A 15,695-nucleotide genomic window follows, 5' to 3' on the forward strand; every position below is an offset into this window, starting at 1 on the left:
CTCTCGAATTGGCCTCCTCAGCCACAATAGATGCCGTTCCAAGTCCTCCATACAGAGCACATTACCATAGTCTCTCAAGACTGAAGGATGCCTAATCTAAATGCAATTATTTCATTTTGTTACATATCTAGATTTTGACAAATATATTCCCATTCTACACAGTCACCTGCAGTTTGGAGGCAGGGAGAGATGAGGGACTGATTTATGAGGGGTGGGGGAAATGTACCCAGTGCTACCCACATATAGGATGTTTATAATAAATGAAATAAAATTACCTGTAAAACAGAAAGCTTATTGCCAGAAGACCTATGGTGCTTCTTGATTGAGACAACTTGTACATACACTGGTGAGTAAGTAAGCAAAATGATATTGAGTAGAAAATGGAGGTAAGAAGTTGCAAATAACCTACAGCTAGCTACTTTTAAGGATACAGAGGATGTAATGAAGTTTCAGCTTAAAAGTACCATGACAAGTAGAAATATAGCTACTTTATTGGTGTATAATTTCTAAATTTATGTTGAAAAATCACTTTTAAAGGCATATCAAATCCTTTTTAAATGGATTTTGATAGGAATGTTTCAAATATTGTATGTTGTTGCATTACCAAGCCTAAGTTTTTTGCTTCAGAAAAATAACAGTAGAAGATAAGGAACAGCACAATGAGTAATGTAAGGGCAATACCCTGTTGCAAGATATCACGTGCATAAGGGAGATTGCATAGGCTGCTTGTGCAGTTTTGTGATCACCTGTTGCATGGCTGACCACATGGCTAGGTGCAAAACGGAACATGTGACTGAGATGTACTTACATGATAGAGAGCTGCCCAATTGTGCACACTATATTATTTCTGATTTGCATAACTCATTAACTCATCCATTCATTCATTCATTCATTCCCCACCCATCTAGTGGCAAGCTACTACTCTGGGTAGCTGCAAAATGTAACATAAATATGCAAACAGAATTAAAACAATAAACATAACAAAAACTAAGAACTTATCCTAAAGACCACCTCTCCGACAACACCACTGAATCTCAAGATGGCAAAGCTAGGACAACTAAATCAGGTGTTAAACAATGAACCAATACAATAGAGCCAACATGAAATTACCTTATACATAACATTTAAATGGGGGTAAAGAGGCTTGGGTAAAGAGCCACATTTTAATTTACTTCCTGAAGCTAATGAGGTAGGTGGCCTGATGCACCTCCACTGGAAAGGCATTCCAAAGTGAGGTAGCCACTACTAAGAAGGCCTGGTTCATAGTTGGTGACTTTTGGGCCTCCTTTGGAGTGGCCACCTGCAACATCAGAGATTGGGAGGTACAGGGGGGATGGGAGGTCAACAAGAGGGAGAGGTGCTCTACCACGTAAAAAGGTCCTAAACCATAAAGGGCTTTAGAGTTTAGTATTAGCATTTGGTCAAGGAGTTATTTTCCTAAGAGTGTAATTAGTAACAAAGGTTATTTATAAACCACTGTAATGAGCAAGGAATGCTTTTATACAGTAACTTTCCTATACTTTTGATACAGAAACTTCCCTATATACTTTTGATACTAAGCTATGTGCAAATATGTCTGTATTAGTACTAATACTGCATTTCAGCCAGTAAAAATGTCTCTAAGAAACATCATGGGAAGTTTACTTGCAAGATAATTCCATTCTCAAAAGCTAAATCACAATATTTTTGAACTTCATAGAATTCTCCTCTGGAATGTCTGATAATTTAAAAACCTTAGTAAGATAAGAGAGTCATGTCTGGTCTCACCAGAAAGGGCTGCTTTGCCAGAGATGATCTCCCTTCCATCCATCCACTGGGGAGTCACTCCAGCCCAGCCTAAAAAAAAGTACTCTTTCTAGTTAACTAAAAAGATCAGGCTTGGCACAGATTGGGTAAGGCTGGAGTATTATTTTTCATACATTGTGTGAAAATAGTTTGCACCAGACTGTGTCAAAAGGAGTCCAAAATGCAGGCTATATGTGATCATAGCCTAAGTCAAAGCACTTTCTCTGTCTTGTAGTTAATGCATCCTCTCATGAGGGCATGCGGAGCAGTTTCATACGGTGTGTCAAAAGTGCACCAGCGGAGTGGTTAATGCTGGACAGAAGTTCCTGCTTCAACTCCCCTTAAGCCAATCATTCTCTTTCCGCTTGATACGGCTATGTACACAACTCTGACGTCACTGGAAGGCATTATATACATGTAGCAAACAAATAAACTTTTCATCACCTTTGTCCCATTTAGCAAACTCAATAATGTGTTCTGCTCTTACAAATTTATTGTAATGTTTCAAGGAAGTTAGTGTCTCTTCATTGCATGCATGCTATGGGGACTAGATATGAGGTAACAAATGTTGCTTCCCCAGGTTCCCCTTTTCTTAGATGATAAGTTATTGCTTAATAGCTTGATGTACAGAATGACAGAGAGTGACACATTCAAAGTGTTCTTCTTGCAACAATAACCGTCCTTTTTTAATACAAAAGATTAAGCGATTGCTGTCATATGCTAATAAACATTCTATATGGGTTAAGGTGATCCCAGATTCCTATTTATATATACTGTATGTCCAGTGCACCATCTAGTCAGGTTTTACTGGGCCAGTTTTTGTTAGTAAGGTCTGAGGATATAGACAAGGCACTTGCACACTGTAACTCTGCTACCTCTATTTTCGATTCTTGCCTATATTGACTATTAAAATCTACTAATGACACAATGGTTGAATAGGTCATTCATATAATCAATGCTTCTCTCCAGGAAGGCCTCATGCTCTCCTCCTTAAAAGAAACATTAATACGGCTCATTCTTAATAAAAATTATCTGGCAATGGATGATTTGAACAACTACAGGCCCATCTCAATATTATTTTCTTGGGCAAATTGATCAAGAAGGTGGTAGCTGATCAGTTGGAACCATTTCAGTTGGGGTTTAGGTTGCAACATGGTGCTGAAACAGCATTGGACACCTTGCAAGATGATCTCCTAAGGGAGGCAGACAGGGAGAGTGTAATCCTGCTGATCCTTGTGGATCTTTCTGTGGATTGACCATGGTATCCTTCTGCAAGAGGTATCAAGTTTAGGAACTGAGGGATCTGTATTTCAGTGGCCCTTTCTTAATGGCCAATTTCCAAGGAGAGCTTAGGGATGCCCTTGGGATCTCTATTATGGGGTCCCGCAGTGGTCAGTTATCTCCCCAGTGCTCTTTAACATCTATATGAATCCTGCTCTCCATAACAACTTTTAAAAATTAATTCTAAATTTTCTATGTCTATTGATGGTTACAATTATCGTCTGTTAAATCACCATATTGTTTTTGAATGCATTTTTGGTTGTTGTGGAATACTGAGGTTTGTAAATTTTAATTTTGTGTAAATTGTCCAGCGTAGAGCTTGAACCAATGGGGTGGTATATGTATTCGATCGATAGATCGATAGATCGATCGATAGATGCTTTCTCAGTGCTACACACAATGAAGTGTTAGTAGGCCTCAAAATTGCCAGGATTCCAACATCATTCCTTGAAGTTCATGGAGGGCAACAATTCAAGATTTCAAAAAAGTTGCTGTTACTCTATTATGTGAAAGCTAGTTATTACAACTTCACACATTCATGCCCCATCTTTTGAAGTCTGAAAACAAAATGACTCTGAAAGTGACAGTGGTTGTGCAGAGGATGTCAGAGAGGAGTAAACCATTGTTCTGAGTGACTGGAACTGTATCTCCCCTGTCAAAATTGCTTTGATCTCCAGCAGTTCTTACTATCTTCTGGTTTATGGCTTTGTAAGCACTCAAGTACACCCCACATGCTTCCATGTGACTTTGCTGAAATCACTGGAAATGAGACCAGACAATCTTTCTCTGCTTTGAAGGAGACTTCAAGGCAGAGAATCTACCAAATCCAGACTCTTTGGGGCTTTTATACCAGCAGGGGCTTAAGAGAAGCAGGGATAGAATAGTTCTCTAGTTTCTCTCTCCCCCCCCCACCCCCGGATCTGGATTTTCCCCTCCTCTCATCCTATATTTACTGTTTTTTTTTCTAAATGACAGCAACAAATAAATAGTCCCACTGACACACTTTTTTCAATGACATGGCAGGATCCAGCAGAGCCAAAGCTTTCTCTGATTTATCCATGGAATGACCCCTTTCTGCTGTCATCAGAACAACAATGCCAGTGAATGTTTCTATGTGTGTGAATGTAGAGTAAGAATATTAACAGATCTAGGTGGACAGAGAAATTTGTTCTACACTGTGGCCCTTGGGACACCCTTCCACACAACATGGACTTGGTGGTTGTGGTTGTTCTGCTGTTGTTGTATGAGAAATTGCCTCCTCGTTAACTCATGGAATCAGTTTCTAGTTAGTTCCACTCTTATGAAGTTAGGAGAAGCATATGTTTTATTCAGAAATTCACAAGGTTTTACATTCCACATAACTTCTGGAATCCAAAATTATTTCTTTCGTGGCCACGGTGCTAGAATCCACTACATTTCATTAGCTGAAATCAGGTTGTTTAGTGTAGAAAGTTGCAACTAGAATAAGCTCATTGAATCAGTGGGGATTTGGTGGGTCCACTACTCCATAAGTTCCATTCTTTAAATGGGCCTACTTTAAGCAATAGGGATTCAGACTCTCATCTCCAGAATCCTTGTCTGCCACTCTATCCACTACACCACACCGGGTATGTCCGAAAGACTAAAGCCTTATTGAACATATTCTCATCAAGAATAGATGCCTGCACTCTATATCCTTATATTTAAAATGTGTTCTCTCTCCCCCCTGCTTCTAAAGGACGAAGAAGGAAAAGATAATTCCTGCTCTAATAGAGACAGTGATCCTGGGGGAGGATCAAACACTGAGAAGGTCTCTCTGAAAGCCAGTGACTCCATGGACAGTCTCTATAGTCTTAACAGTGGCCAAAGTTCATCAAGTAAGTACGAACAACACTATGGTGATGCATGTAGCTTGAATGGCTGGAAAGAATTGGAAATCAAGAGTGGGAATAACTTTGCCATCACATCTGACCCCCTGCCTTAAGTGCTTCTATATATGTCCCACCACCCATAGCTAGGAACTTTCCACATTCTGCACCTATTGCAACAGATTAATCCAATGAACCCAGGTAACCCTCTGCAATGAAGAGCAGGCACTCCCAGGAGATGGGCCTTACTCAAATCTAGGGGAGGCAGTTGCCCAATGATAGTCTGAATCCTAGTTGTTAAATATTTCCTATATTTTAAATTAAATGGTATGGCCAGAATGGTATAAAATTAAATGCTTGAAAACTTTACAACACTTAAATATGACAATAATAGCCACTATTCAGTGCGGAGTTAAGCAGGCTTTCACTGGGTTGAAGTGCATCCTGAGGGTCAAACTACACAGGACGCTAAATGTATCATTAAGAATTACATCTGATTTTTTAATTTGTTGAATAATCAGTAAAAGAGATTATCTTCTCTTGGGAAGGATTAACTCTTCATTCCCTGTTGTGTTCGTGACAAAACACTCCCCCCTGCTTGGCTATAGCTTTTAGGGGGGAAAACTCCCCATGGAGACTTTCTACACTTTTTTTGCACTAAATCAAAAGAATCTGCATGTTATATAAAACAATACATTTGTCTGAAATAATTTGTGACTTTTTTTGATAAAAATTACTTTGGAGAGATTTCTGGAACAAATGATTTTATTACCTGTATTTGCTTCTTCAAGCAAGGAATCAGACACACTTCTGCTCCGAATAATCCTCTCTCCTTCTTATTTGTCATATCTGTAAACAGGTAACATGCAAGCAATCTGTGCTACATGCTGAAGGTAGCATGGGAGTGAGAACAAATGGCCACATTCTATTTTTAAAAAGCAGGAGACATAGACAGCACCACGGCATGCATGCTTCTGCAGAAGTATCCCCCACTGTACAGTATTCAGTGGTTACTTACACCCTAATTAGAAAGCATTGGGACAAGTCCTGAGGCAGAGTGAGTGCCTCCCTTGGGTAACAGATGTACGTACTATGTGCCATGGAAGTTCAACAAACTGCTAGAAGTGTGTTCTGTTATGATTGTGTTTTTACAGCCAGCATGGGGGAAAGGTGCTTATAAAATGTTCTATCTTGGGTACCACAATAATTTCTTTGTACTAGGAAAGTATACATTTTGACTTGGGAAGTGGAGAGTGCCATGCGCCACTCTGTCTCAAACAGCAGAATGTCTTGATTTGGGTCTTATAGATGTGTTTATGGCTCCAGTCTGAATCTTTCTTCCCCGTTATAATAATCATGTGCCATCAAGTTACTTCTGACTTATCACCACCTTTTTTTTAGGGTTTTCCAAGTAAAGCATACTCAGAAGTAATTTATCATTCTCTTCTTCTGGGGGGGGGGGTATCCTGGGCTTGTGCAGCTTGCCCAAGGCCACACAGGTTGGCTGTACTCGTAGGAGGCATAGTAGGGAATCAAAACTCCCAGCCTCCAGCTCCACAGTCAGATACCTAAGCCAATGAGCTATTATTGGATACCAGTTTTTTTAAAAGTATGTCCTAGGACATGTTCAACCTGATTGTCAATTCACATAAAAATTATGGATGAGATCAAAACACAATGTTCAAATGGACAGCACAGCCTGAGATTTTGCTATCATATGGCTTCACTGAGAAATTCTTATGTCATTCTGTCTAATCAAATTGATTAATGACACTGAAGCATCTCATTTTAGTCTTTTGAGCTAAATCATAACTGCATTGTAAAACAGAATTGTTCACTGGCATATCAATTCAATTTTCATGTCCTAGGTCTAGGTTAACCACATTTCCACTAAGACATGGCTTCTGTCAATTTAAGTACTCAAGCACAGGTCAATATTCTGCAGGTGTTGCTTTTCATCATAATCACAGCTGTGAGTTCATACATGAGACCCAATATACCTTGATAGGAGCTCTGCCATCTAGGATAATTTAGTCTGTCCTAAAGATAGTTATAGTTATGGTGCAGGAGATGTGGTATTACCCCTTGCTATGCTACAGCCGCAATGTAACTGAGTTGTGCAGTATGGAATTATTTGCATCTAAATAATTATTTGGGACCTATTACGTCCAAGCTCTCGGTGAAGGAGACATAGAGCTATCAAAGTCTACATCCTGAATCAGTTCCTGCATTCAGAAATGCACCAGGACTTTTACAGCATGTAGTGGAGGCAACCTCCTTGACAACCCATCAAATCTATCAACTTTGGGGAGAAGATCAGCTTAGTTTATCTCTCCATCCTGAAAGGACATAGTATAGTCTTGCCAAATAGCAATAAGTAGGCATACTGTACTTTGTGAAGGACTATAAATAGAGTGTAAAACTTTTTTTAAAAAATTGTGGAGAGCAAGTTGTCACCAACAGTTAGGATCTGAATAAAAGATACACACTAAAGATTACTATGGTAAGATTATTATACTTCTTTTTTATTAATAGTAATTTTTTAAATAAATGTGCTTCTATATGTATAAATTAACACATGTACATTTTCTGAAAATGTGCCTTGTTTTTTGTTCTCTTTCTGGATGACGTTTTCTCTCTTTTTTGCAATGTGTACCACACTATTAGTAAGGAGAATTCACACACCACATGCTCACATTTCATATGAGATACTGTGAGGTAGTAGAATGTGGGATAAAGTTGTTGGGAAAAATGGAACATATGGTACTTTCATTTACTCAGATTTTTAAAAGGACAAGAAATATGGTCATTGTGTGTCACCTTATGGTCACCATAGAGCTAGTACTGCCTTGTCAATTAACAACTGTAATCTGTTACTTCAGGGTGGATCAATCTGACAATTTTGACTTCTCTCAGCTTCCACTTTATCCTGAACTTGAATAACAGTTTGAAAGTCTGTCCCTCTGCCAATATATAACAGTATGCACTGTTATATGCATTCTCCAAATGCATATTTTTGAATGAAATTTTGCCTAATACATATATTTTTGCAACCAGCTATCCAAACATACAGCATGTTCACTAATATATGTATTTTTATGTGTACTTTGCCACATTATGTAGCTTTTTAAAATTTTATTTTAACTCGAGAACTGGCTGCAAAATATCAACAAATTTCAGGGTGTTTTTTTTTTGTTGTTTATTTGTTTGCCTGTTCATTCAGATGTGTGAAATTTTGTGAGTTCATGTTAAAACATGAACCAAACACATTTCTTCCCCATCCTTAGTTGCATTCAAAGGTTTGAATAAAAAAAAATATGGCAGGGAGAAAAAATAAGAAATTTAAATGGGAAACATTTTCTAACATGGAAAATGTAAAAAAAGAGCATGTAATATGCATTCAAAATGTATTGTGCTATCTGATGATGTCAGTAAGTTATATTATCTGGCCATTTGTGGAGAGGGCTAATACACTGCCTACCTAGCCAAGAAGATATCTGGTCTAGGACATCACTTACCCACAGGAAAGCCAGAGTTCCATGTCAGATTGTTTTGACTATGCATAAGATAAAAAAGATATATAAACAGAAATTTCTATCACATTTATGGAACACTTCAAATGATACATGAATCTTGTTTTTGCAAACAAGGCAGAGAATCTCTGCTCGGAGCAGATGAAAATTATATAATGCAACGTGAATTATTTGCTGTAGATTTTGCCAGGATCAACTTAGTTTTACAAGTAATCTGTATTAGAACAGAGGTTTTTAAGTGACTTGTATGAGAGTTTGTGCATTTTGTTCTTTTTACTAAAAAAATGATTTTAAAATTGTATCCTTTGAAGAACTAATGGAATATCATACTTTTAGCAAACCCTACTTTTTAAAATATATTAAAATATATTAATTAGGTTTTGTATCAATAAAATATATTAAATATATATATTAATTAGGTTTTTGGATTAGAGGATGATGAATTTTATAATATACATTCATATATATAAAATTTGGTTTTTATATTTATTTATTTATATTTATTTATTTTATTTATATCCCGCCTATCTGGTCGTGTGAGGACCACTCATATTCCGAGTGCAGTTTGCATTTTTGGCCTTTATTTAAACAATTAGTAGCTTGCTAAATAAGTCTTTTAAAGAAGAAAAGGGTTTTATTTTTGAACTTTTAAGCAAAAATTCTGAAGGGTATCTAGGAAGGAAGAAATGAATGAATAGAAAGTAAGGTACAAAATTTTCTGTGACCATGATTAAATTCCTCGTCAGATGTGCATAGAACATAAATATATGTCTCTTATAGGGAGTACATAAAACAGGAGCTCCGTGAAGGCACTCAGATATTCCTCTGTGGAATCTGACAGTCCACAAAAGAACAATTTAAAAATGTTGGATATGACACATCAAAGGAGGAAGCAAAGTTGCCTTTTAAAACATAGAGCTCCTTCCTATTTCTTTCTGCAGTCATAAAGAAGAATGAAGCCATAGCTAGTTCTCTTCCAGGGCCTCATATGTCACCTGTTGTTGAGAAAAATAGAAGGCCTTCTTGCTTCATCAGGAAAAGAACACAAAAAAGGGGCCACAGGATGGATGAGCCTATGGTTGCATCAACTTTGGTCAGTGCTAGTCCAAGCATTTTGCACCTCCACCAAGTTGTACCCCAGTTCTCAGATCAAGACTCACAGTACTCAAGACGGAATAAATTATTTTGATACTAAAGGTGGAATAATTGCTCCATCCGCTCTCCCTGGTAGTAAAAAGACGACGACAACAAATCAAATAACAAACCATTTGCCGCAATGTCATGACATCCTAAGGGGCAAATTACAGGTCACAATAGCATCTCATTAGAAGCTGATATCAAATTAGCATTTCAGAGATGTAATTCTGGCAGACCTTCATGCCTGAGAAATTGTACTTCTTAACAAAATCCATGTTTCTCAGTGACCAAACATAAAAAAACAAATTTACTAACAATGGGATGTAAGAAAAGCTCAAGCTGTGACAATCAGACAGTTTTCAGCCCATAAGGAATTTGTTTTTCTAACAGTGTGCTGTCAGTAACAGATGGTTTGACGCTATTTCAGCTGCCTTACTGTTCTGGCTTGTCAATGCAGTTTTGTCTTTTGTTAGGGTAGTGATTATTAAAATAAATGGAAAGGTTTTCGGATTATTCAGTGCCTGGCATAAGCAAATACATCAGCTGGAATATGTTCTTGTTCTATTGCATTTCTGGAGGAGGGGGGATTTTGAAGTTCTGTTGCTGTTATCTAAAACATATTTTAATGAAATGTTGCAACACTTGCTAAAATATACTGATCCAGCATTATTCAGCTGACAAAATAGCAGAAATCTTGAGACCAACACTTTCCCCTCTGACAGCAAGATTCTTCTGAAGCACTATTCGTATGATACTTAAGACATCTGAAGTAAGATCTTATTCCTGAATAAAGATAATAAAGAAAAAATATTCAACAGATGATCATTTAAATAGTACATTAGAAGTACACATTATTAGTTTTCAGACTAGAGGAAAATCTCAGGTCTGGTCTTCATTGCACTCTGCTGATGTAGACTTTGATCATTTTAATGTCATTTGTGCTGTTTCAGGGCTTTGAGGATCAAACTGTCCATCTGTTAGCACATTTTCTCAAGCAAGGATTATGTTAATTAATTACAAGGGGCATGATCCAGCCAAAGTTAAGTGCTACTAAGTCCTATGGACATGAATTCGCTAGGACTGTAAAGTGCTTAGTTTGGGGTGAACTGTATCCTTTCCACCTCATTTATGGTAGGGCAATGGTAGTATTTTTATAGTAAGGTAAAGGTTCCCCTTGACAATTTCTCTAGTTGTGTCTGACTCTAGGGGGCGGTGCTCATCCCCGTTTCCAAGCCATAGAGCCAGTGTTTGTCCGTAGACAGTTTCCGTGGTCACGTGGCCAGCACAACTAGACATGGAACGCCATTACCTTCCCACCGTGATGGTACCTATTTATCTACTCGCATTTTTACATGCTTTTGAACTGCTAGGTTGGCAGGAACTGGGACAACTGACGGGAGCTCACTCAGTCGTGTGGATTCAATCTTACAACTGCTGGTCTTCCGATCATGCAGCACAGAGGCTTCTGCGGTTTAACCCACAGTGCCACCACATTTTTATAGTGCTTCTATTCAATTATGTCTTTCAGAGGATGTCCTATGGAGTTGTTTAGGTTCATGTAGCATCCATCTTAGACATATGTAAGGTAGAATATTCTTTTTGCTTCCAGGTGGAGTAACCAGCTGCTCAGATGGAACAAGCAATAGGGACAGCCTAAGGCTTGATGATGAAGTCCCTTACACTGGACCTTTCTGTGGCAAAGCCAAAGTACACACAGACTTCACACCAAGCCCTTATGACACAGACTCTCTCAAAATCAAGGTGAGACTATTTGCAGGTTGGCTTTATTCCACAGGGACCTTTTAAGACATTTGTTCTTGAAGCTTTTTGTGTCAGACTAAAGTGGCATAACTAATAATTATTTGGCACTTTTTGTTCTGGTCTCACTTCACAGGGTGCTGCCAAATATTCTGTTGCAGGATGAGTTGAGTTACTGCTGGGGAAGGTGGTTCGGGGAACAATGTTTGACTTTTCCATATTAGCAAAGACAGGATGATGTCTTGTGCTCATCTTTCAGCCATGTGGGGTATGATTAAGCACTGCTTCACTGCTGAGTGAGAACTCTAAAGTAATAATTTGAGCCCCAGGAGAAAAGAGGGTCTGCCTAGGTTGTCATTTTGTTTTTACTGGAGCATAACAACAATGAGCTCTTTTAAAGTGGTTTAAAGGAAATCACAGTAGCTGCTTCAATAGTTTGATGCAAATTCTCCAGAAATAGGACATACTACTGCCTAGCGTACAAGTTTGGGTCAAATGATAGTTCATAAGCCACAATATCGTGTTAGTTTGGATTTGATCCAAAGATGCCCTGTGCTGGGAGAAAGCTATGTCTGCTTGTAGGCAGATGGAATTCTTTTCCTCTAGGAATGCCTCATAGTGCCTTCAGTTTTGTCTCTGAGGGTTCTACAATGATGAGAAGAAGAGGGAGTGGAAGGTAGGTAGAGTGAGAAGGAGCCGATGGTAAGGGACATGGATGTCACTGAGCCACTAGGGAATAGTGACCATGCTGCGATCTCTTTCGCCATGCATCTTGAGGGGAGAGTGTGTGACACAAAAACCCTCAATCTCCAAAGGGCAGGCTTTCCTCAGATGAGGAAACTAGTTAGAAAGAAGTTGAAAAGGAAGGTAAAAAGAATCCAATCTCTCCAGAGTGCATGGAGCCTGTTTAAAACAATGGTAGTAGAGGCCCAGCGGTAGTGTATACAGTGGACCCTCTACTTAGGGAATTAATCTGTATTAGAACGGTGGCTGCAGGTCGAAAAGTCTGTAGGTCGAGTTTCCATTGACCTACAATGCATTGAAAACCTATTAATCCCGTAACTGGCCGTTTTTATTCCATTTTTGTTCCATTTGTGGTTTTTTCTGGTCTGTAGGTCGATTCTCAGGCTGCAAGTCGAACCTAAATTTTGTGGCCAGAGAAGTCTGTAACTCGAAAGGTCTGTAAGCTGAGCCATCTGTAAGTCGAGGGTCCACTGTACCGCAAAGAAATAAGGGCTCAAGTAAGTCCAAGAGGGTGCTGGGATGGCTAATGAGTGGAATTAGAGAGGCTTTAAAGGACAAGGAGGGGTCCTTCCATAAATGGAAATCCTTCCCAAATGAGGAAAATAAAAAGGAACACAAACTTTGACAAAAGAAATGTAAGAAGATGATACGGAAGGCAAAGAAAGACTTTGAGGAACATATGGCCAGCAATATAAAGGGGAATAATGAAAGCTTCTTTAAATATATTAAAAGCAAGAAACCTACCAGAGAAGTGGCTGGCCCTCTGAATGGTGAGGGAGGGAAAGGGAGACTTGGAGATTGCAGAGAAATTAAATGAGTTCTTTGCATCTGTCTTCATGACAGAAGACCTTGGGCAGATTCTACTGCCAGAATGACCCCTCCTGACTAATGAATTATATCAGATACAGGTTAAAAGAGAGGATTTTTTTTAGACTTAATTGATAAATTGAAGATCAATAAGTCACCGGGCCTAGATGGCATCCACTCAAAGGTTATCAAGGAACTGAGGAAAGAAGTTGCTGATCTTTTAACTCAAATATACAACTTGCCCTTTAAAATGGCAACAGTGCCAGAGGACTCAAGGATAACACATGTCACGCCAATCTTTAAAAAGGAAAGGAGGGGGGACCCAGGAAACTACAGGCTGGTTAGCCTAACGTCTGTTCCAGGGAAGATGGTGGAAAGCCTCATCCAAGATAAAATCTTAAAACACATAGAAGAACAAGCCTTGCTGAGGGAAAATCAGCATGGCTTCTATAATTTATTTATTTATTTATTTATTTGATTTCTATCCCGCCTATCTAGTCTTATTCGACCACTCTAGGCGGCTTACAATTCAACAATGGTTTTTAAAAACATTACATTACATTATAAGGGTAAGTTTTGCCTCACAAACTTTTTAGAATTCTTTGAAAAAGTCAACAGGCATGTGGATGTAGACAATCCAGTGGATATTGTCTATCTAGGATTTTCAGAAGGTGTCTGATGCAGTCCCTCACAAAAGGCTGCTGAGAAAACTCCACGGGGGATAAGAGAACAGTTCCTCTATGGATTGAGAATTGCCTAAGAACCAGGAAAAAGAAAGTGGGTGTCAATGAGCAATTTTCTCAATGAAAAGAGGTGAAAATTGTGTGCAACTGGGACCGGTGCTTTTCAACCTGTTCAACATGGAGACCAGGATAAACAGTGAGGTGGCCAAGTTTGCAGCTGACACAAACTTTTCTGGGTGTTGAAAACCAAAAGAGATTGTGAAGAGCTCCAGAAGGATCACTCAAACTGGGAGAATGGGAGGCAAAATTGCAAATGTGTTTCAATATAAGAAAATGTAAAGTAATGCACATTGGGGCAAAAAAAAATAATCAAAATTTCAGTTATCAGCTAATGGGTTCTGAGCTGTCCATGACAGATCAGGAAAGAGATCTTGGTGTGTTGGTGGACTGCTCGATTAAAGTGTCAACCCAGTGTGTGGCAGCAGTGAAAAAGGCCAGTTCCATGCTAGGTATCATTAAAAAGGTGATTGAAAATACAACAGCCAACATTATAATGCCAGTGTACAAAATGCTGGCCCATAAAGAAGGCTGACTGTTGAAGAATTTATGCTTTTGAACTGCTGGAGGAGGCTCTTGAGAGTCCCCTGGACTGCAAGGAGAACAAACCTATCCATTCTGAAGGAAATCAACCCTGAGTGCTCACTGGAAGGACAGATCCTGAAGCTGAGGCTCCAATACTTTGGCCATCTCATTAGAAGAGAAGACTCCCTGGAAAAGACCCTGATGTTGGAAAGTGTGAGGGCAAGAGGAGAAGAGGACGGCAGAGGACGAGATGGTTGGACAGTGTCATCAAAGCTACCATCATGAATTTGAACAAACTCCAGGAGGCAGAGGAAGACAGGAGGGCCTGGCGTGCTCTGGTCCATAGTGTCACAAAGAGTCAGACATGACTTAACAACTAAACAACAACAAAATGCTTGTAAGGCCACTCCTGGAGTATTGCGTACAGTTTTGGTTGTTTGTCCGTTCGTTCGTTTAATCATTTAGTCGTGTCCGACTCTTCCAGGAATATGTCCAATCCCTTTTAAAGGCATCTAGGCCAGGTGCCATCATCACATCCTGTGGCAAGGAGTTCCACAGACTAACAACACACTGGGTAAAGAAATATTTTCTTTTGTCTATTATCACTCTTCCAGTGCTCAGTTTGAGTGGATGTCCCCTGGTTCTGGTATTGTGTAAGAGGGAAAAGAGCTTTCCTCTATCCACTTTATCCATTCGCTGCATAATTTTATATGTCTCAGTCATGTTCCCCCTTAGGCACCTTTTCTCTTGACTAAAGAGCCCAAAACACTGTACTTTTCCTCACAAGGGAAGTGCCCCAGCCCAGTCATCATTTTAGTCACTCTCTTCTGCACCTTTTCCAGTTCCACTATATCTTTTTTGAGTGGCGGTGACCAAAACTGTCCCATTCACGGATTGCTGCCTTGTCATGGTGAAGGGGCTTGAGTAATGGTTGTTGTGGGTTTTTCGGGCCCTTTGGCCGCGTTCTGAAGGTTGTTCTTCCTAACATTTTGCCAGTCTCTGTGGCCGGCATCTTCAGAGGACAGCACTCTGGGTTGTGGGATAGGAGCAGGTAGGAGAAAAGGAAAAGAGAAAAAGAAGGAAGCAATGAAGAAAATTGATGGGAGCTTTGTCTGTATACTGGAGGTTGAGCAGCAGTTGATGACATTCAGTTTCACCTCCCCATTTCAACTCAGAAGCTTTTTACTCCTGCCATTTTCATGGTTCTCCACCTCACCCCACTATTCTGACAAACACAAATACATACAAATATTTTTAAATATTTGGATACAAACTGAATTAGACAGGCTACAATCTGGCTCAAAGAGAACTGGTTGCAATTTCTTAGACAAATAATTTGGTGTGGAACAACACCTTTATGAGGAATGGCTATAGTGTTTGGAGCTTGTAATTTATAAATGTTGTGAGTGTAGGGAGGCATGATAGAAATTAAAAGTGTACTCTACTCAAAAAAGTAGAAAGAAATAAGTTTTCATATCTCTCATACAATAATAAAACTCATGGTCTTCCACTGAAATTGAATGGTAGGAAATTTAGGT

General features: G+C 39.1%; 1 protein-coding gene across 5 annotated transcripts in view; it reads left to right on the forward strand.

Annotated features, from left to right (window-relative positions):
- The window catches only part of SAMSN1 (SAM domain, SH3 domain and nuclear localization signals 1), a 218,261-nt gene that overhangs the window by 186,660 nt on the left and 15,906 nt on the right, over positions 1-15,695 (forward strand). For all 5 annotated transcript variants that reach the window (XM_072994045.2, XM_072994044.2, XM_020785462.3 and 2 more), the window contains 2 exons: positions 4,784-4,922; positions 11,193-11,344. In XM_072994045.2, coding sequence (XP_072850146.2) covers positions 4,784-4,922; positions 11,193-11,344 — 291 coding nt within the window. The remainder of the gene's footprint in view (positions 1-4,783; positions 4,923-11,192; positions 11,345-15,695) is intronic.

This window comes from Pogona vitticeps, chromosome 3 (assembly GCF_051106095.1).
Source record: "Pogona vitticeps strain Pit_001003342236 chromosome 3, PviZW2.1, whole genome shotgun sequence".
Classification (NCBI taxonomy): Eukaryota; Metazoa; Chordata; class Lepidosauria; order Squamata; family Agamidae; genus Pogona; species Pogona vitticeps.